This window comes from Sylvia atricapilla, chromosome 4 (genome assembly GCF_009819655.1).
Source record: "Sylvia atricapilla isolate bSylAtr1 chromosome 4, bSylAtr1.pri, whole genome shotgun sequence".
In the NCBI taxonomy this organism is placed as follows: domain Eukaryota; kingdom Metazoa; phylum Chordata; class Aves; order Passeriformes; family Sylviidae; genus Sylvia; species Sylvia atricapilla.
Genome location: NC_089143.1, coordinates 41,979,489 through 41,993,611, shown reverse-complemented (window position 1 = coordinate 41,993,611; position 14,123 = coordinate 41,979,489). Strand labels below are relative to the sequence as shown.

The following is a 14,123-nucleotide window of genomic DNA, read 5'->3' as shown; positions in this document are numbered from 1 at the left end:
TTTGTAGGTAAAGTAATTTTCCATCAGAAAAATACAGGGTGGATTCTTCAGTACCACAATCATTCTTTGGTTCTTGGCATCTAAGGAGCTTTCTTAAAAAGCAATTGGATGTCCTCAACCATTCTGAACTACTATCTCACTCAAAGTGAGGAAAATCAAGTTCTCTTATTTGGCTGATGGAATTCATGAGTCATTTTGGATTCGTGACGCTGGATTTCATGTTATTCAAATTCTTGAAAGCACAAGAATATTTTCCTGATATTATGATGCCTTTATTTGAATCTATATGTGACACAGTTGAGACTGATGTGACTATTAGGTAGCAGGCAATGAGTAATGCATTTGGTTAGTTTCAGTGCTCGTGACTCAGTCCCATCAGCCCAGAACTGTTCCCTTTCCAGGGTCATGCTTCCTTGTTTTACAGAACCAATGAGTAACTGTGTTAAGCCTGTGTTCTTATAGTGCATATGTGCCTTATTTGGTTTCTCAAACAGCACTTGGGACCCAATCACTATATTTCAAAGAATGCACAGAACTAGCAAGCCTAATGAATCAATTTAGTTGGAAGCCAAGCCATGTTGTCCTGGGAACATCTTGTTCTTGGCTTTCCCAAACGCGTTCCTTCTTTCGATTTCATTTTATGACTGCATGAAGAGGGGCTGTCATGTCCTTTCCCTAGTGAGTCTGCATCCATGCAACAGAGGAAAAAGCCTTACCATCTGTACTAGATGACAACCCAACTCATGCTTATTCCTTTAGCAAAGGAAAACAGAGTTAACTTAATCTTGTATTTAAAGACAAGCAGGGAAAGTTATCCACTTTCTTTTCCGCAGATGTCTTATAGCAATAAGCATCTCAGAGTGGCCAATCTGGACAAGCTTAAAAGGTGCATGACAGGAATTCTTGTTTTCTTTTTGAAAATTTGAGATGAATTAGGGGGATTGCAGGGGACCCTAAATACAGGACAGTAAGAAATATTTAATTTACAGTATCAGGAACATGTTGCTAAGTAGAACGTCTTTCTGTATTGACAGAAACAAGCTTCAGAAAGAAGTTTGTTTGTTGTTTTGCTGTTTGTACTGATACCAGTTCACCTATTTCTTTTTACCTTGTTCTTGAAAAATTGCAAATATTTTAATATTTATGCTGAATGTTATGAAAAAAAAAATTTCTGGCACAGAATAACTGAAATGTATGCCATTATCTCTATGTCACAGGAAGGCAGATTATTTTTTCTACAAGGTATGCAACGAAGAGGCTCTTTTACTTAGTACTTGTAAAAGCAAACCTCCTCATAAGTAAGTCTGTCAAAGGTTTATCACTTTTCATCTTCTTTCAGCCGCTAAAAAAAAGGACAAACAAGATACAAGAACAGTGGTTCAATTTTTTCATAGTGGAAAATCAATCAAATGTAGAAAAGCCAACAACCACATCACAAAGATGGAGTGATAGATCATTATCTTGGCATGGTGAACTCCAATGTCAGTAAAGTCTGTATTTGCAAAACAATAATTTTTAATTGCCATTGTTGCAGTGCTATTTTATCCATTTTCATCATATAAAAGACCAAAATTTGATTTCCTCAGTCCAAAAGATAATTGTTTGAATATTATGTAGCATTTTACAAGAGTTTTTACTGTCTTATCTCCTGTCTACCTTTGTCAGCTTTACCAAATATTTCCTCAGAGAGTTGAAGGCTTTTCCATACATAAATCTCTTCCAATCAGCAGAGTCCAAACATATGTCTTTTTTGCATAAACAAAGTGATGTTAACAAGTCAGTGGACAAAGACCAGTGCTTTTACTGATTTTATAACTAGGATGAAGTTGTTGAGTTTTGAAGCTGTGTTATCTCCTTTCCCAGGCAGATATTTACATGCCAGGGTAATCCAACATAGCACAAAATGAGTAATGCAGAGATTCAGAATAGATAACATCAAGGCTATAAATGTACAGAGAATTCAAAACATTGAACATCATGAGGGACTTATTATTTGTGGCAAAGTACAGATTTCTAAAATGCAAGAGCAAATTCATTAATTAGTTCAGGGATTAATATTATTTGAATAATTAATAATAGTTTTTGGAACATGCTGTGAAATTCCACTGAATAGTACTGTGAGAAGATAAAGTCTTTCATCTAAAATTTAAACTGCATGGAGATCAGCCCCTTAAAGCACAAGGTTCAAATCAGTCTAAATATGTCTCTAGTGTGTAGAATAAAAAGCTTGATGAAATGTGAGAGAATCTTTGATGGTCTGTTTGGGATGTTTTCATTTATGGTGATTTTTCCCATACTGATGTCTCTTACCAGATGGTTTGGTAGGTACTCAGATTGAAACAGGAAACTGCACTTAAGGGAGCCTCAGTTGCCTGCTCAGCTTTTTGCCAAGAAAGAGACTTAAGACACAAAGTACTACACATGTACATTGTTTGCTTAACATTATGCCTACATAAGCTTTTTTGCTGCTTCTTTTTGGGTGGGACAAGTTAATCATAATGTTCTGAATACAAGCACAGAACAACAGAGAAATTTATGAACAATATGCAAGTGTGAATTTACTCTGTAATTAGGATGTAGCTTTATTTTTGGTATCTATCTGGAAAAGTCTTAAGGAGCTAATGCTTTTTGAGTAATTGCATAAGTTATATACCTGTAGATAAAAGCAGATCAACTTTTCAAAATCATTCAGTGATGGTTAGCTGGAATATATGACTTTCTATGCAGGGTGCTTCTGACAGCAAGGATAATTCTGTACATAAAGAGGATATTTATCTCAGTTTTCTGCAGCTACAGTGCTAACATTTAAATTTTTCAGACCTGTAAACATTGTCAAGGGCTTAACTGGAAGAAAGTTCTTCCACGAGAGATTTTTTTTTTTTTAATTTTTTTTTTTTTATGAATCTGAAGTACTTAATTGAATTTCAGGTGATTTCTATTAGTCCAAGAGAAAAACGAGGGCAAAAAAATCAGATGTTGTCCAAGAACATTCCTTGTTAATCTGGGAAAGTTGTGTGAAAGATTTATACTTCGTCTTTGAAAATAGCCTGGAAAAACAGTTGCATGTTTCAAAATTAGCAGTTAGCTATCTGAGCAAGCATCACATTACAGTTAATAAAGTTTGTAGAGAGTATTTGAAGTGTTCTAAGACAGCAATGAAATTTAAAATAGAATTTCTATTTGATTTTTGGGGTTTTTTATAACAGCATGCATTAAGTCAAATGGCAGCTCTAATAAGGAAGCCATACTCCTTTTTGAAAGTGCTTCAAAAATTAAATTAGCAGACCCCTGCAGAAAGGTACTAGGTAGGTTTAGGGAAACTTTGGAAGTGCTGAACACTGGATAGTGTTCTGTTCTGATGGTGCTTTTCTCCTTTTCCAAAGTATTCTGGACTGAACAAATTCAATTCTAGAGTAATTTTAAACCCTCTCCATAGTATGCTCTTGGGAAGAAATTGATCTCGTACGACAAGAACTCTGACTTGGCATCCTGCAATCCATTACAAGAGCACTAGATCAGTCATGCTTTCTTGGAAAAAAAAACAGTGATGGCAGAATTTGTCCCTCAGGTGCACTGCTGGGAATGGTAAGGCATCATGCATCTGCACATGTGGGTAATTGCAGCTGCTGCAGCACAGAGGACTGGAGAACAGAGGACAGGCAGAGTCCACCAGCTGCCTGCCTGTCCCTCCTCAGCATCCCTCTACCTTTCCCCTCAGCACTGCTTGAGTTAAGTCCTGTGCTCTCTGAAGTTCCTTCCTACAAAGCACGGGCTCAGCAGAACAGGACCTTATCTATTCTGACCAATATCTCCACAGTTTTCGGATCAGACTGACAAGTCTTTTAAGGATTCGTAACTGGCCCCTTCATGATGTCTTACTCAATTTTCAGCAAAATTGTGTCACAGATTTGATCTTTGTTGCCTTGTTCTTTGATCCTTTATCCAGTCACACCAAGAAATTTCTTAAAATTAGAATATAATCAAACATATATAGATCTGACTTTGTATAAAGGGACTTATCTATCTGGGTCTAAAATTTCAGCACAAATTAATGTCATAGAATGGTTTGGGTTGGAAGGGACCCTAACGATCATCTAGATCCAACCACCCCTCGATGGGCAGGAATACCAATAGCTTGTCTGGTATATTACCAAAAATAGCAAAACAATCCTTTAAAGTAGTGGCCTTATGTAATTTGTCTTCTATAATTACCATTTTGATCTTATTCTGAGGATGAATAGGGTGGAATTAGCTGTTTGCTTTATATCAAAGGAAATTTTAATTAGCTAACAATATAAAATATTTTTGCCAAGTTTAAAAAGTGTTTCATATACTATTTGTAATTTCATGTCTAGTGAATTAATAAGTTTTTGTTGCTTGATATTCACATTCAAATGTAACTGAGTACTTACAAAGGCATAATATCAAATACCTTTAAACACATCATAAAATAAATATTTTTTTTCTGTTCCTATTTAGTCACCTGTGACTCTTTGGAAGATCATGTTTCTGGAGATGGCACCAGGTGCCCCCTGGGCTACTTTCCATGTGGCAATATCACCAAGTGTTTGCCCCAACAGCTGCACTGTAATGGTGAGGATGACTGCGGGAATCGGGCTGATGAAGACAACTGTGGTACGTGGCTGTGACTTTTCTTTGTGCCTAGCACCTGTAGTCACTGAAACCCAGGCAGTGCTCACAGCAAACAGGAGGCCGTGGAGTGCCAGGAATAGGAAAGTTGCATGTTTTGCAGAGGGTGCAGCAGGTCTGCTTTAGCTGATAAAGCCACCCAGCAAACCATTTGCTAGAGAAAGAAGAATGGGCCACATTTTTCTTTGTATATGGTATCAGCTATCAGTATCCAATTTTTTCCCCGCTTTGAGCTTCTTTGTACATATCATTTTGATGTCTACAAATGGATGTATGTGATCTATCAAAGACTTTTTGAGGAGAGGTAGGTTTGTGCTCCAACAGAGTTTATGAAAAGCTTAATGTGACTTAATGCAGGAAACATAATTTAGCAAAATTTTCAAGGTTTTTCAGAAATTATTTATGCCCTAATTTGGGAGAAACATGTGAGTCTGTGACTGTACTGTGCAAGCTGGGCTACCGGTGGTTGAAAATGTAAAAATCCCAGAGCATACACATGGTCAGGTCACTTGTGCATGCTGTTTTGGTCCTTGTCACTCCTCGTCCCTCTGGATGATAGCTGTGATCTTGACTTGGCTTGTAGGCTTTGGCTTTACTTCTACTGCAAATCTGGTAGGGCCAGGGCTTTGCATGAGCACTTCCCTGTCCATGCTGCTTGTTTATGAACATGGCCCTGGCACGGCTTTTGCCTCTGCTGAGTAGCATCTCTCATGCGGTGTTTGGACACAAGTGGTGGGATAGTCTGGAAAGGGACCCCTGTATTCTGTGAGGAGAGAGCTTCACCATTTGGTTGTGAGCTAAGACTACAGGGAGAGAAAAGCAATCCTAACACATTTTATTTACTGTGATTCTCACCTTGCTTACAGCCTGGATATTTTTGGAAGTGCTTTCCAGAGCTGCTGATCCATGGCAGAAGGGAGAAGTAGGCTTCCTATTCCTTAGTAGTTTTCGTGTAACCATGGAGGACAGCCAGGGGCACTGTGCCCTGCCTCACACTGCCTCCAGCTCCCCTGAGCCAGGCAGCTGAACTGTTTGTCTGTCCCAGACAGGCACATCACCATCAGATCTGTGTGGGAAGAATTAAAATATTAGGTGAAAATTCCAAGCTATGTATACTGAATTTCAAACAGAATATGGCAAAAATATTTTTTACCAGGACTCTCACCAAAGTCAACGAGGTTTTGAAAGTAGTTGTTCTCATTAATGTGTGTATCTATGTGAAGTACCTTACTATTATACCTGTGCAATTTCAGTGCCTTACTTCCTATAGAAGTAATTCTAAATTCTATTCCCATATAATGAACCTGCACTATTTTGTAGTTTTACCATTTGCTGGTGCTGTAAACCTATATTATGTTGTAAATAATCAAAATCTTGAAGAAAAATGGCTTGCTATATTTTTCTGTAGTCATCTCGACCTACAGTAGCAGAAATTGCCAATGATGATGATGCCCTTTCATGTTTAAGAAGTCCACAGACAATAAACACTTGCTTTATCTATATTTCATTTCTGTACAGTACCACAATATCCATCCATCATACTAGGGCTTGCTGAAAGATGCAGCTTAATATGAGGCTAATTAGGATATACACAGTTTTGTAATGGAAGGTACAAGACAGTATAGGATCATGGAATTGTTTAGGTAGGAAAAGAAATTTAAGATCATTGAGACCATTAATCAAAGAGCCCTCTGCATCTCATCCTATTACTGACAGAGAACTGAGGTATTCTTGGATCATGAATAACCAATTTCAAAGATTCAATTAGAAGTATCATGGGTTGTCAGTGAGCAGGAAGAATGCTGCAAGAAGTGATTTAATACCAAATCCTGGAGCAATGAATAACAAAGTCCTTAGTAATGCCTTAGTGTTATTCTATAGAAATGAACATGCAAGACAATTCAGCTGTGATATTGAATTCTCTTCCATGTATAGTAATTCAAGAATTAATTAGCCTTGGTTTTTGAAAACCTAAATTACAAAAGATGAAGAGTCAATGTATTCATACTGGGAAAAATTATGCTACTGGTGTTTTTTCTCGTATTTGACCCCCTCTTCTCATTTAGAAATTCATTAATGTAATATTAACCAGTAATGTTTTCTCAAAAATTGGCATTGCAGTCAAACTTTGTTGTACAGGTGAAGAAAGAGTCACTTCTTTGTCTGAGTGTATGCAATGTCCTGATTTTCTGCATGACTCCACATATAGTAAGTGGGGGACTCCCTATGGGGTAACTCTGTTTTGTGATTAGTCAACATACTTAAAATAGAAGAAAAGAGGTCTCAGTGATTAGTTCCTGGGACAGAGAAAGCATCTTTTTCTTTTCCCCTGCCATTCCCAGGATCACTTCAGTATGCCTGCCTCATGCCAACAGTTATATCTGGCTCATTTTCCCCTTTTTTTTTTTTTAATTTACAGCTAGTTCTCCATTGAAGTCATTGCTCTTAGTTACAGAAAATTAAAAATTAAATTCTTCTAGTGTAGTAGTTTTTTCATGCAGTGCCATTGGAAGTTTCAATCTTATCCACAAGGTATTCTGATTAAATAGCTCAGCTTTTCAATTCCTGAATACTTTTGCATCAATTTGCAGAACTTTGAGGTGACTAGTCTACAGGATTCAAGCCAACAAATGTGGGAGGGGAAAAAAATCAAGGTAGACCCTCTAAGGAGTTCAGAAATACCCTTTCCCCTTTCCTTTCCTCATGTATTTCAAATGAAACTAGGCAAACCAACAGTGTCCATACTATTTTCTTCAGTAATGATAAAGCACTATTTCAAGCCTACAGTAAAACCAGCTGTAAAGCATGGAAACACAAAGCAAAATACGTCATTAGATGTTTCACTCCAACTATCTTGTAGTGGTTCCTCTCTTCTTTTAATGAACAAATTTGTCTCATTCCCCACTTCGTTTCTATAAGGAAATTATAGTTCTAATATTTGTAAGATTGTATTTGTAAGAAATTGTTGTAGTCTCTGAGATTATTTGCGGTATTAATCCTGTTTCAGGCACTGTGTGCCTGGTAACAGCAAAACATGATAATGAATATTTCAAACTAAACCAAATCCTCACTGAGGGATGTGTTTTCAACTGTGCTGTAATCACTGCTCATCTCTAGCCCAGACACATGGAGATTGGCTTTGTGGTGCCCTCTTCAGTTCTGCTTCTTCTTTCCCTTCCACCACCCTCTCCACATCCAAATAATAAACATAAAACTAAGATCCAGAGTAGTGAACATCTCAAATTAGGATCATAGGTAGAGTTGGAACAGACTCAGACTGCTGTGTTAGTGCTTAACCCCAGGGCATGGATATCCTGCTTGCCAGCTCAGCTTCAATATTTCTTCCCCTTCTGGAAAAGAGTGAATTATAGCTGTTATTTCATAGTAGAGTGAGGCCACTCATCTTTGAAAACTCATGCATTTGCAACCTCTCCAAAATCAATAAAATACTGTGTGTGATACCCTAATGGGGAAGAGCTTGAGGCAATGTAGTAAACTGCAATAAGAGAAGGCAGCTGGTAATTTATCATGCCCAGTGATGGGAGACTCTGCTTGAACTATGGCTGGATAACCTTAAATGTGCATGGAAAATGCAATCTTACCTTCTGAACTTGAAAATGTAGTCCACCAAGTAGAAGTGGGTATCTCTGCAAATCTGTCCTAATAATATTTTTAAATAAAAATAATTCAAAATTTTGTAATGGTTTTTTGCTATGGTTTTGAGAAATTTCCTTTTTTAGACTTGAGAGAGCAGTAGAGTTTTCTCTGCTATTCTGATCCATGCTCATCCTGGCTGAAGTATCAAGTTCTTAATTAGGCTGAGGGCATTATGAAGCAATTTAGCCTGTATCATGTTTCACTTGGAGTTATTTTTGTGTCTATTTGCAAAATTCAAAATGTGTAGGGAAACAAGACATAGCCATTTCAGCATCCTTCTGTGCCCAAAGCTTGTTTAAAAATCAAGTTGGCAAAGCAGAGCAAGTTTGATACTGTTTAGCCGTACTAAGTTTGATTCAAACATAGTGGCTTCAGCCTGATTTTCCAGGGAAAAGCTTTTCCTGTTTATTTACAGCGCTAAGATTTGATTCTATAGCTACTTGGCATTTATAGGTGGGAGGTTAGAACTTTTGTTTTCTTCACTGCCTTTTAAACCTGAGCAAGGATAAAAAAGTATAATCACAAATTCTGCTCCCATAATGCCGTGGCAGTGTTGATGTGGAAATTGTTCCTAAAATAAGTAACAAATGTTTCTCACATTGAAGACATTGCTGCTGCAATATGACTGTTAATGCAGTCTAAACAATCTCTAGCCAAACTCTTTGATGTCTAGTGGCATACTAAACATGCCAGGTATGTATTCCCAAGTACAAATTCATGGAAAGAGGAGTTGCGAGATCTCGGCCTTCACAGTGATGTTTAACAAGACAAAAACAAAACTAATAACAACAGATAAAAACAAGAGTTGATTAATGCAAAACAAAAATAACAGAACAATATTTATGATGTAGATTGGCACTGAGCCTACATGTGTTTGTCTAGATGAACAAAAATAGACAAGCAAAATATTGGAAAACAATATGAAAAGCTATTCATAACATAAATGTACTCCATGCATTTGGACGACGACAGCTAACACTGTCAGTAATGATCCATGCTTACTTCTGTTTTCAGAATATCTAGAATAGCTTTAGAAACACACAAAAAGTGTTCTTTCATATGCTCCTAATTAAATATTTATATATTTAATTAAATATTTAAATTTTGAAACTTACACTTTTTTTTTTTTTTTTTTTTTTTTAATCATCTGATATGCCTTCTACTTAGAGGGCTGAACGAACAAGTTTTTGTCCTAGATAAGGGTCAGCTTTCCCTGACTAAAATTATCCTACTACTGCATGCAGTGATAAAAGCACAATGTTCTCAGTCAAACAACTTCTGTGTAATTATCTCAGCTGGATACAGCACTGGATCAGTTGCCATTTTGTAGTCATAACATACTAATTAAAAAGTGCTGCAAAGATTGTTAATGCAAGTAAATTTTGAACCACTGAGAGACTAAATAAGTATTTTTCCTGTCTGATTTTCAAAGACCTTTGTTGCAATATTGTTCCTCCATATTCCATAATTTCTGCTGAGTCATCTGCACAATTTACCCATCAGAACTGTAAGTTAGCTGTGCTGTTAATAGGATAGCAGCTTTTGGGGAGAAGCCTCCCAGTAAATTGCAGTGAAGCGTGCATCTTGTTTCTTGTTTCAAAACCACCCATCAACTGTCAAATTTAGCTTGGGAAAAATGCAGAAACATATTCAGACCTCAAATGTATTGGGCTTTCCTCTGGACTTTATATCCCACCTGGCCAATTTGAAAACATACTTTACAAGTCTGGAAGACTGAGATTAATCCCTATTGCTCTGTCACTAATATAACTAATGCTATGTGTCAGCATCCTGTAGCTACAGGTTCAGAAAATCAGAAAAACCTGTAGCTACAGGTTCTGAAACAGTATGTAAAGTAGAGGTGCACTCATTTCTTTATAAATAATCCTACTCTCAGATTTACGAGTTTTTCCTAACTTCCATTAGGGTTTGATAGCACACAAACATGCAGTTAAAATCTATACAGTTATTGGACTTATTATGTTCTGTTCTAATTTAAAATGCAAACAGTATGACTGATGTGATATCTTCAGTCACACCACCTGGCTCATGAAGCGAAGCCAAGCTGAGTGAGAGCTGACCTGGAAAGACTTACCTAAAATCAAAGGAGAGGCTTCCACTCTCTTCAGTGAGCAAGTTTTCCTAAGTTAGGAAACTAATAAAAAGCTCATATGTTTTAAAACCCCAGAGTTTTTTACTCATGTACCAGCCTTCCTCAATAGATCTGGAAAAGACTGGAGACACTGTGCTATCAGAGGGGTTTTTTTCACTTTAGATGAAGAAATCTAGATTGTGCAACCTGTCACAGAAACATCAGGTATAATATACAGTGTCTTCCCATGCAATTTGTGATATATAGATTTCATAAATAAATGCCTTGATCGTTTTTGTATCTCAAACTTAACTGGTGGTGGAGGTGTATTTCATTTAAAATTAGTGTTGCTGTTGTATCGTACTACTGAATAGCTCTTCTGCTCCGTTTCACAACTTGTTGTTAATATAGATTCTTCATAATTACTAATACATTTCTAGAAGAAGTGTTTATGTGCAAGTAACACAGGTATAAGTCCTACTTAGAATAAAATGTATTTTAACATAAGAATTATGTTAAACGTAAGAATTATGTAGAATTATTATATTAGCATAAGAATTATGTAAAAAATGCAAGCACCAGAATTCTTACTAATTTCAAAGCAAAAATCACACACATTGGCCCTGATCCCTTGCACCTCTGCAAACCAGACTCTTTTGCCATAAATGGGACATTAGAGACCACTAACTACTGTTACACATTTGACTATGCTTCACATAGGAGCAATAATAAAGGGAGAATGGAAGAAAATATGTGCTAGTGTTTAATTCTATATCTTTTTTTTTGTATCTTATAATTATGTAGAGTGGTTGATGGAACAAAGTAGCCTGAGCTATTTTGAGAGCACAAGTTTCTTCAGTGTTTAAAAATTTGGCTTCTGGACAATTTTGCGGATAGTTCTGCAAAACTGTTTTTTTTGGCAGCTAGGCAATGGTTGCAGTGTGTCTACATTTGTTTTTTAATCACAGTGTCATAGCCACATTTTTCCAGTCTAGTGAAGCAAGAACAGGCATGCAGATTTAATTTGTTTCTGACTCCAGAGGATTTTTTTCTCTGGCTAAATGTATTTACTATTGTGTTGCTCTCAGCCCTAAGAGTTCTCTGAACAAAGGACAACGTTCCGCTCTCCCGTTGTAAATTCACTTACAGACGTTTGTCACACACAGAGGTTTCTAAAAGAACTGGGGCAGGGAGTGGCTGTTTGAAGCCTTGCTCCTATTTGCCTCTAAAAACACAGACCTCATCTGTAACCGTGTGCCACACGGTCACCAGGTGACTGACTAAAGTTACAACCAGCTCTTTTGAAAAAAGGGACCAATAAAAATTCAACAGGATGAACATAGTAACAATCTGTATAATGTAATGCTGGTTTTGTATGTGTTTCTTTGAAGGTCTATAATCATATACAGAATGATTGCAGTTCTGTAGGTTCATTAAATCATCTTCTAGATTTCCATAGCAGAAATCTAAATTTCTGTGGGGTATTTCAAATCATCTATACAAAAGATATATGTTTTAATGTTACAAGATTGCTCATAAGGGATGATAAATTTCATTTTGGTCTCAGCACATTGCAGAAGACCTTGATGTTTTTATATTTCAAATTAGTACTAGTAATGAATAATGTTATAATTGGTCTTCCGTTTTCCTGGCATGGCATTTTTCCCATAATTCTTAAATTACAATTTGAATGTATGAGGTGCTATTCAGTTTTGAGCCCTGGATAGCAAATTCTGTTTGTGAAGCATAAAGTAAATATTTGATAGTCAATAGTATACTCAAAAGGTATCAAATACCTGGGAAAAGATAGGATTTTCAACATGGAAATTTTCATATATGGCCAAATTTCATTGTCATTGCCATCCCTCCACAGTATATGGCACTGAAATAATAAGATTTACTCTGATGTGCAAATATCAGCACATGGATTAGCTTTGCTGAAATTTTGAGGGGTTTTTATCAATTTTGCTACTGCAATTTTTAAATATTGTTGGTAACAAAGAGGAACTTGCATTTCACTATACTTATGACTCTCCTAGTCTCCACTGTAATGGCTTACTGCCAAGGGAACTTCCAAGCGACTAAAGTTTTTATAGATGTATCCATGTTATTAGATTATTTTAATTTTAAAAATTGAAGATACTTTGAGAAAAACAGAAGATAAATTCAGAATAATTCCCATAGATTAAAAACACTGTTATAAAACTAGAAAACTCTATGAACATATTTCACAGGAATAAAGATGAAGCATTGAGAAGATGCTTATTTTTTGGAAATTTAAACCTTTCTTAAAAGTTGCATTTGCTTAGTTAAGTTGCTTTAAGATCATAAAAAAACTTGTGTAAGTATGTAATCTAGTTCATCCAGAGAACTGTAAACCTTATGCAAATAATTTGTTCTCTGTCTGGTTTATTATGATTGCATTCTCACATTTAAGCAGACAAGCAGACAAGCTACATGCAGATTGGTGTGGAGTAACTCACTTTTGAATTGATTGATAACATGTCCAGGTCTAACTTTTCCTGCTTGGATATTTAAACTGAGACAGTGAAATTCCATCCCAACCTTGCCCTCCCTCCAGGCACCACAGCCTTAGGTCTTGTAAAATCTCCGTGTGGTTTTGGTCTTGCTGTAAGTTATGAGGCTGTATCAGGATGCCTCTGCGGAAAAGGGTAATTTTATTCCTTAATCTGTAAATATTTTTAAAGGAAATTCTTCTTGTCTGGAGGACACAGGTTTTCCTTGTACCAAAAGACACTTCCATGAAAAGCCTGAAGTCATTTCTTACAGCAAGCAAAAGTTGATTCTAGCAAATGAAGAAAAGAAATATGTCATACGTTCATGGGTTATGAACAACAGAAAAGGCAAAATCAAAGGGTGACACCATTTCTCTTTAGAGTGTTTATTCATTTAGTTGATAATATTTCTCTGTATAATACCCATGAAGACATGGCTGAGAGAAGGAGGAAGTCATAGAGAGTGTATCCTCATCATAAGCTCCATACTAAGAGATATGTCTTTAACTGAAAATAGATGACACTTTCTTGTGATGCCACTTTCACTAGATCTGTCACGGAAATGACTACTCAAATCTGTAGTTTGTCAGGATTAATATGCTCTTTCTCATTCCCATCAGAAGTGGTAATTGGAAACTTTCGGCAAGAGCATATTAATCTGTAGTCAGATAAATCCAGTTTGCCGCTACTTATTTCACTTATCCCATGCCGAGGAAGATTTGATGATGTCTTGTTTTCTCAGATCTCTTTTTTTTTTTAACAGGACCACAGCCAGCAGCTCATCTATTTTAGAACTGGCTCAGGGTAAAAGTAATTTCTCATCTGAGCTGTACTCCCTCAAATGATAGATTTGGGATTTCGAGACCAGTACTATTACCAGTCATTTCTTAGTGTTTGGAGAACCTTGCCTCAAAAGATGTAAACAGGTCACAAACCTTCATATAAACTCTAAACGACCAAAAAGTGATTTACAATTCTGCCATTGAGTGTTTCACCGAATGGTCATACCAAATATAGTTATTTACACAATACATTTTTTGGGGATTTGACAAACCGGTTTGGATAAAATAGAGACTGTCCCATGCTTGGGCACAAAGTTTGGCCCAAAGCATATATTTCTGGAGGTCAAAAGATGTTTAATAACTTGTTTTATTATATACAGATATGCCTTTTATTTCTAGTAGAAAGCATGCCATAAGAAAAGCCCA

The 14,123-nt window shown here is 36.5% G+C and overlaps 1 protein-coding gene across 1 annotated transcript in view; it reads left to right on the top strand.

Annotated features, from left to right (window-relative positions):
• Nucleotides 1-4,114: 4,114 nt before the first annotated feature.
• RXFP1 (relaxin family peptide receptor 1) overlaps nt 4,115-14,123 on the top strand; it is a 29,765-nt gene continuing 19,756 nt past the window's right edge. Inside the window, exons 1-2 of the mRNA XM_066318448.1 lie at nt 4,115-4,142; nt 4,480-4,635. Of these exons, the coding sequence (XP_066174545.1) occupies nt 4,115-4,142; nt 4,480-4,635 (184 nt within the window). The remainder of the gene's footprint in view (nt 4,143-4,479; nt 4,636-14,123) is intronic.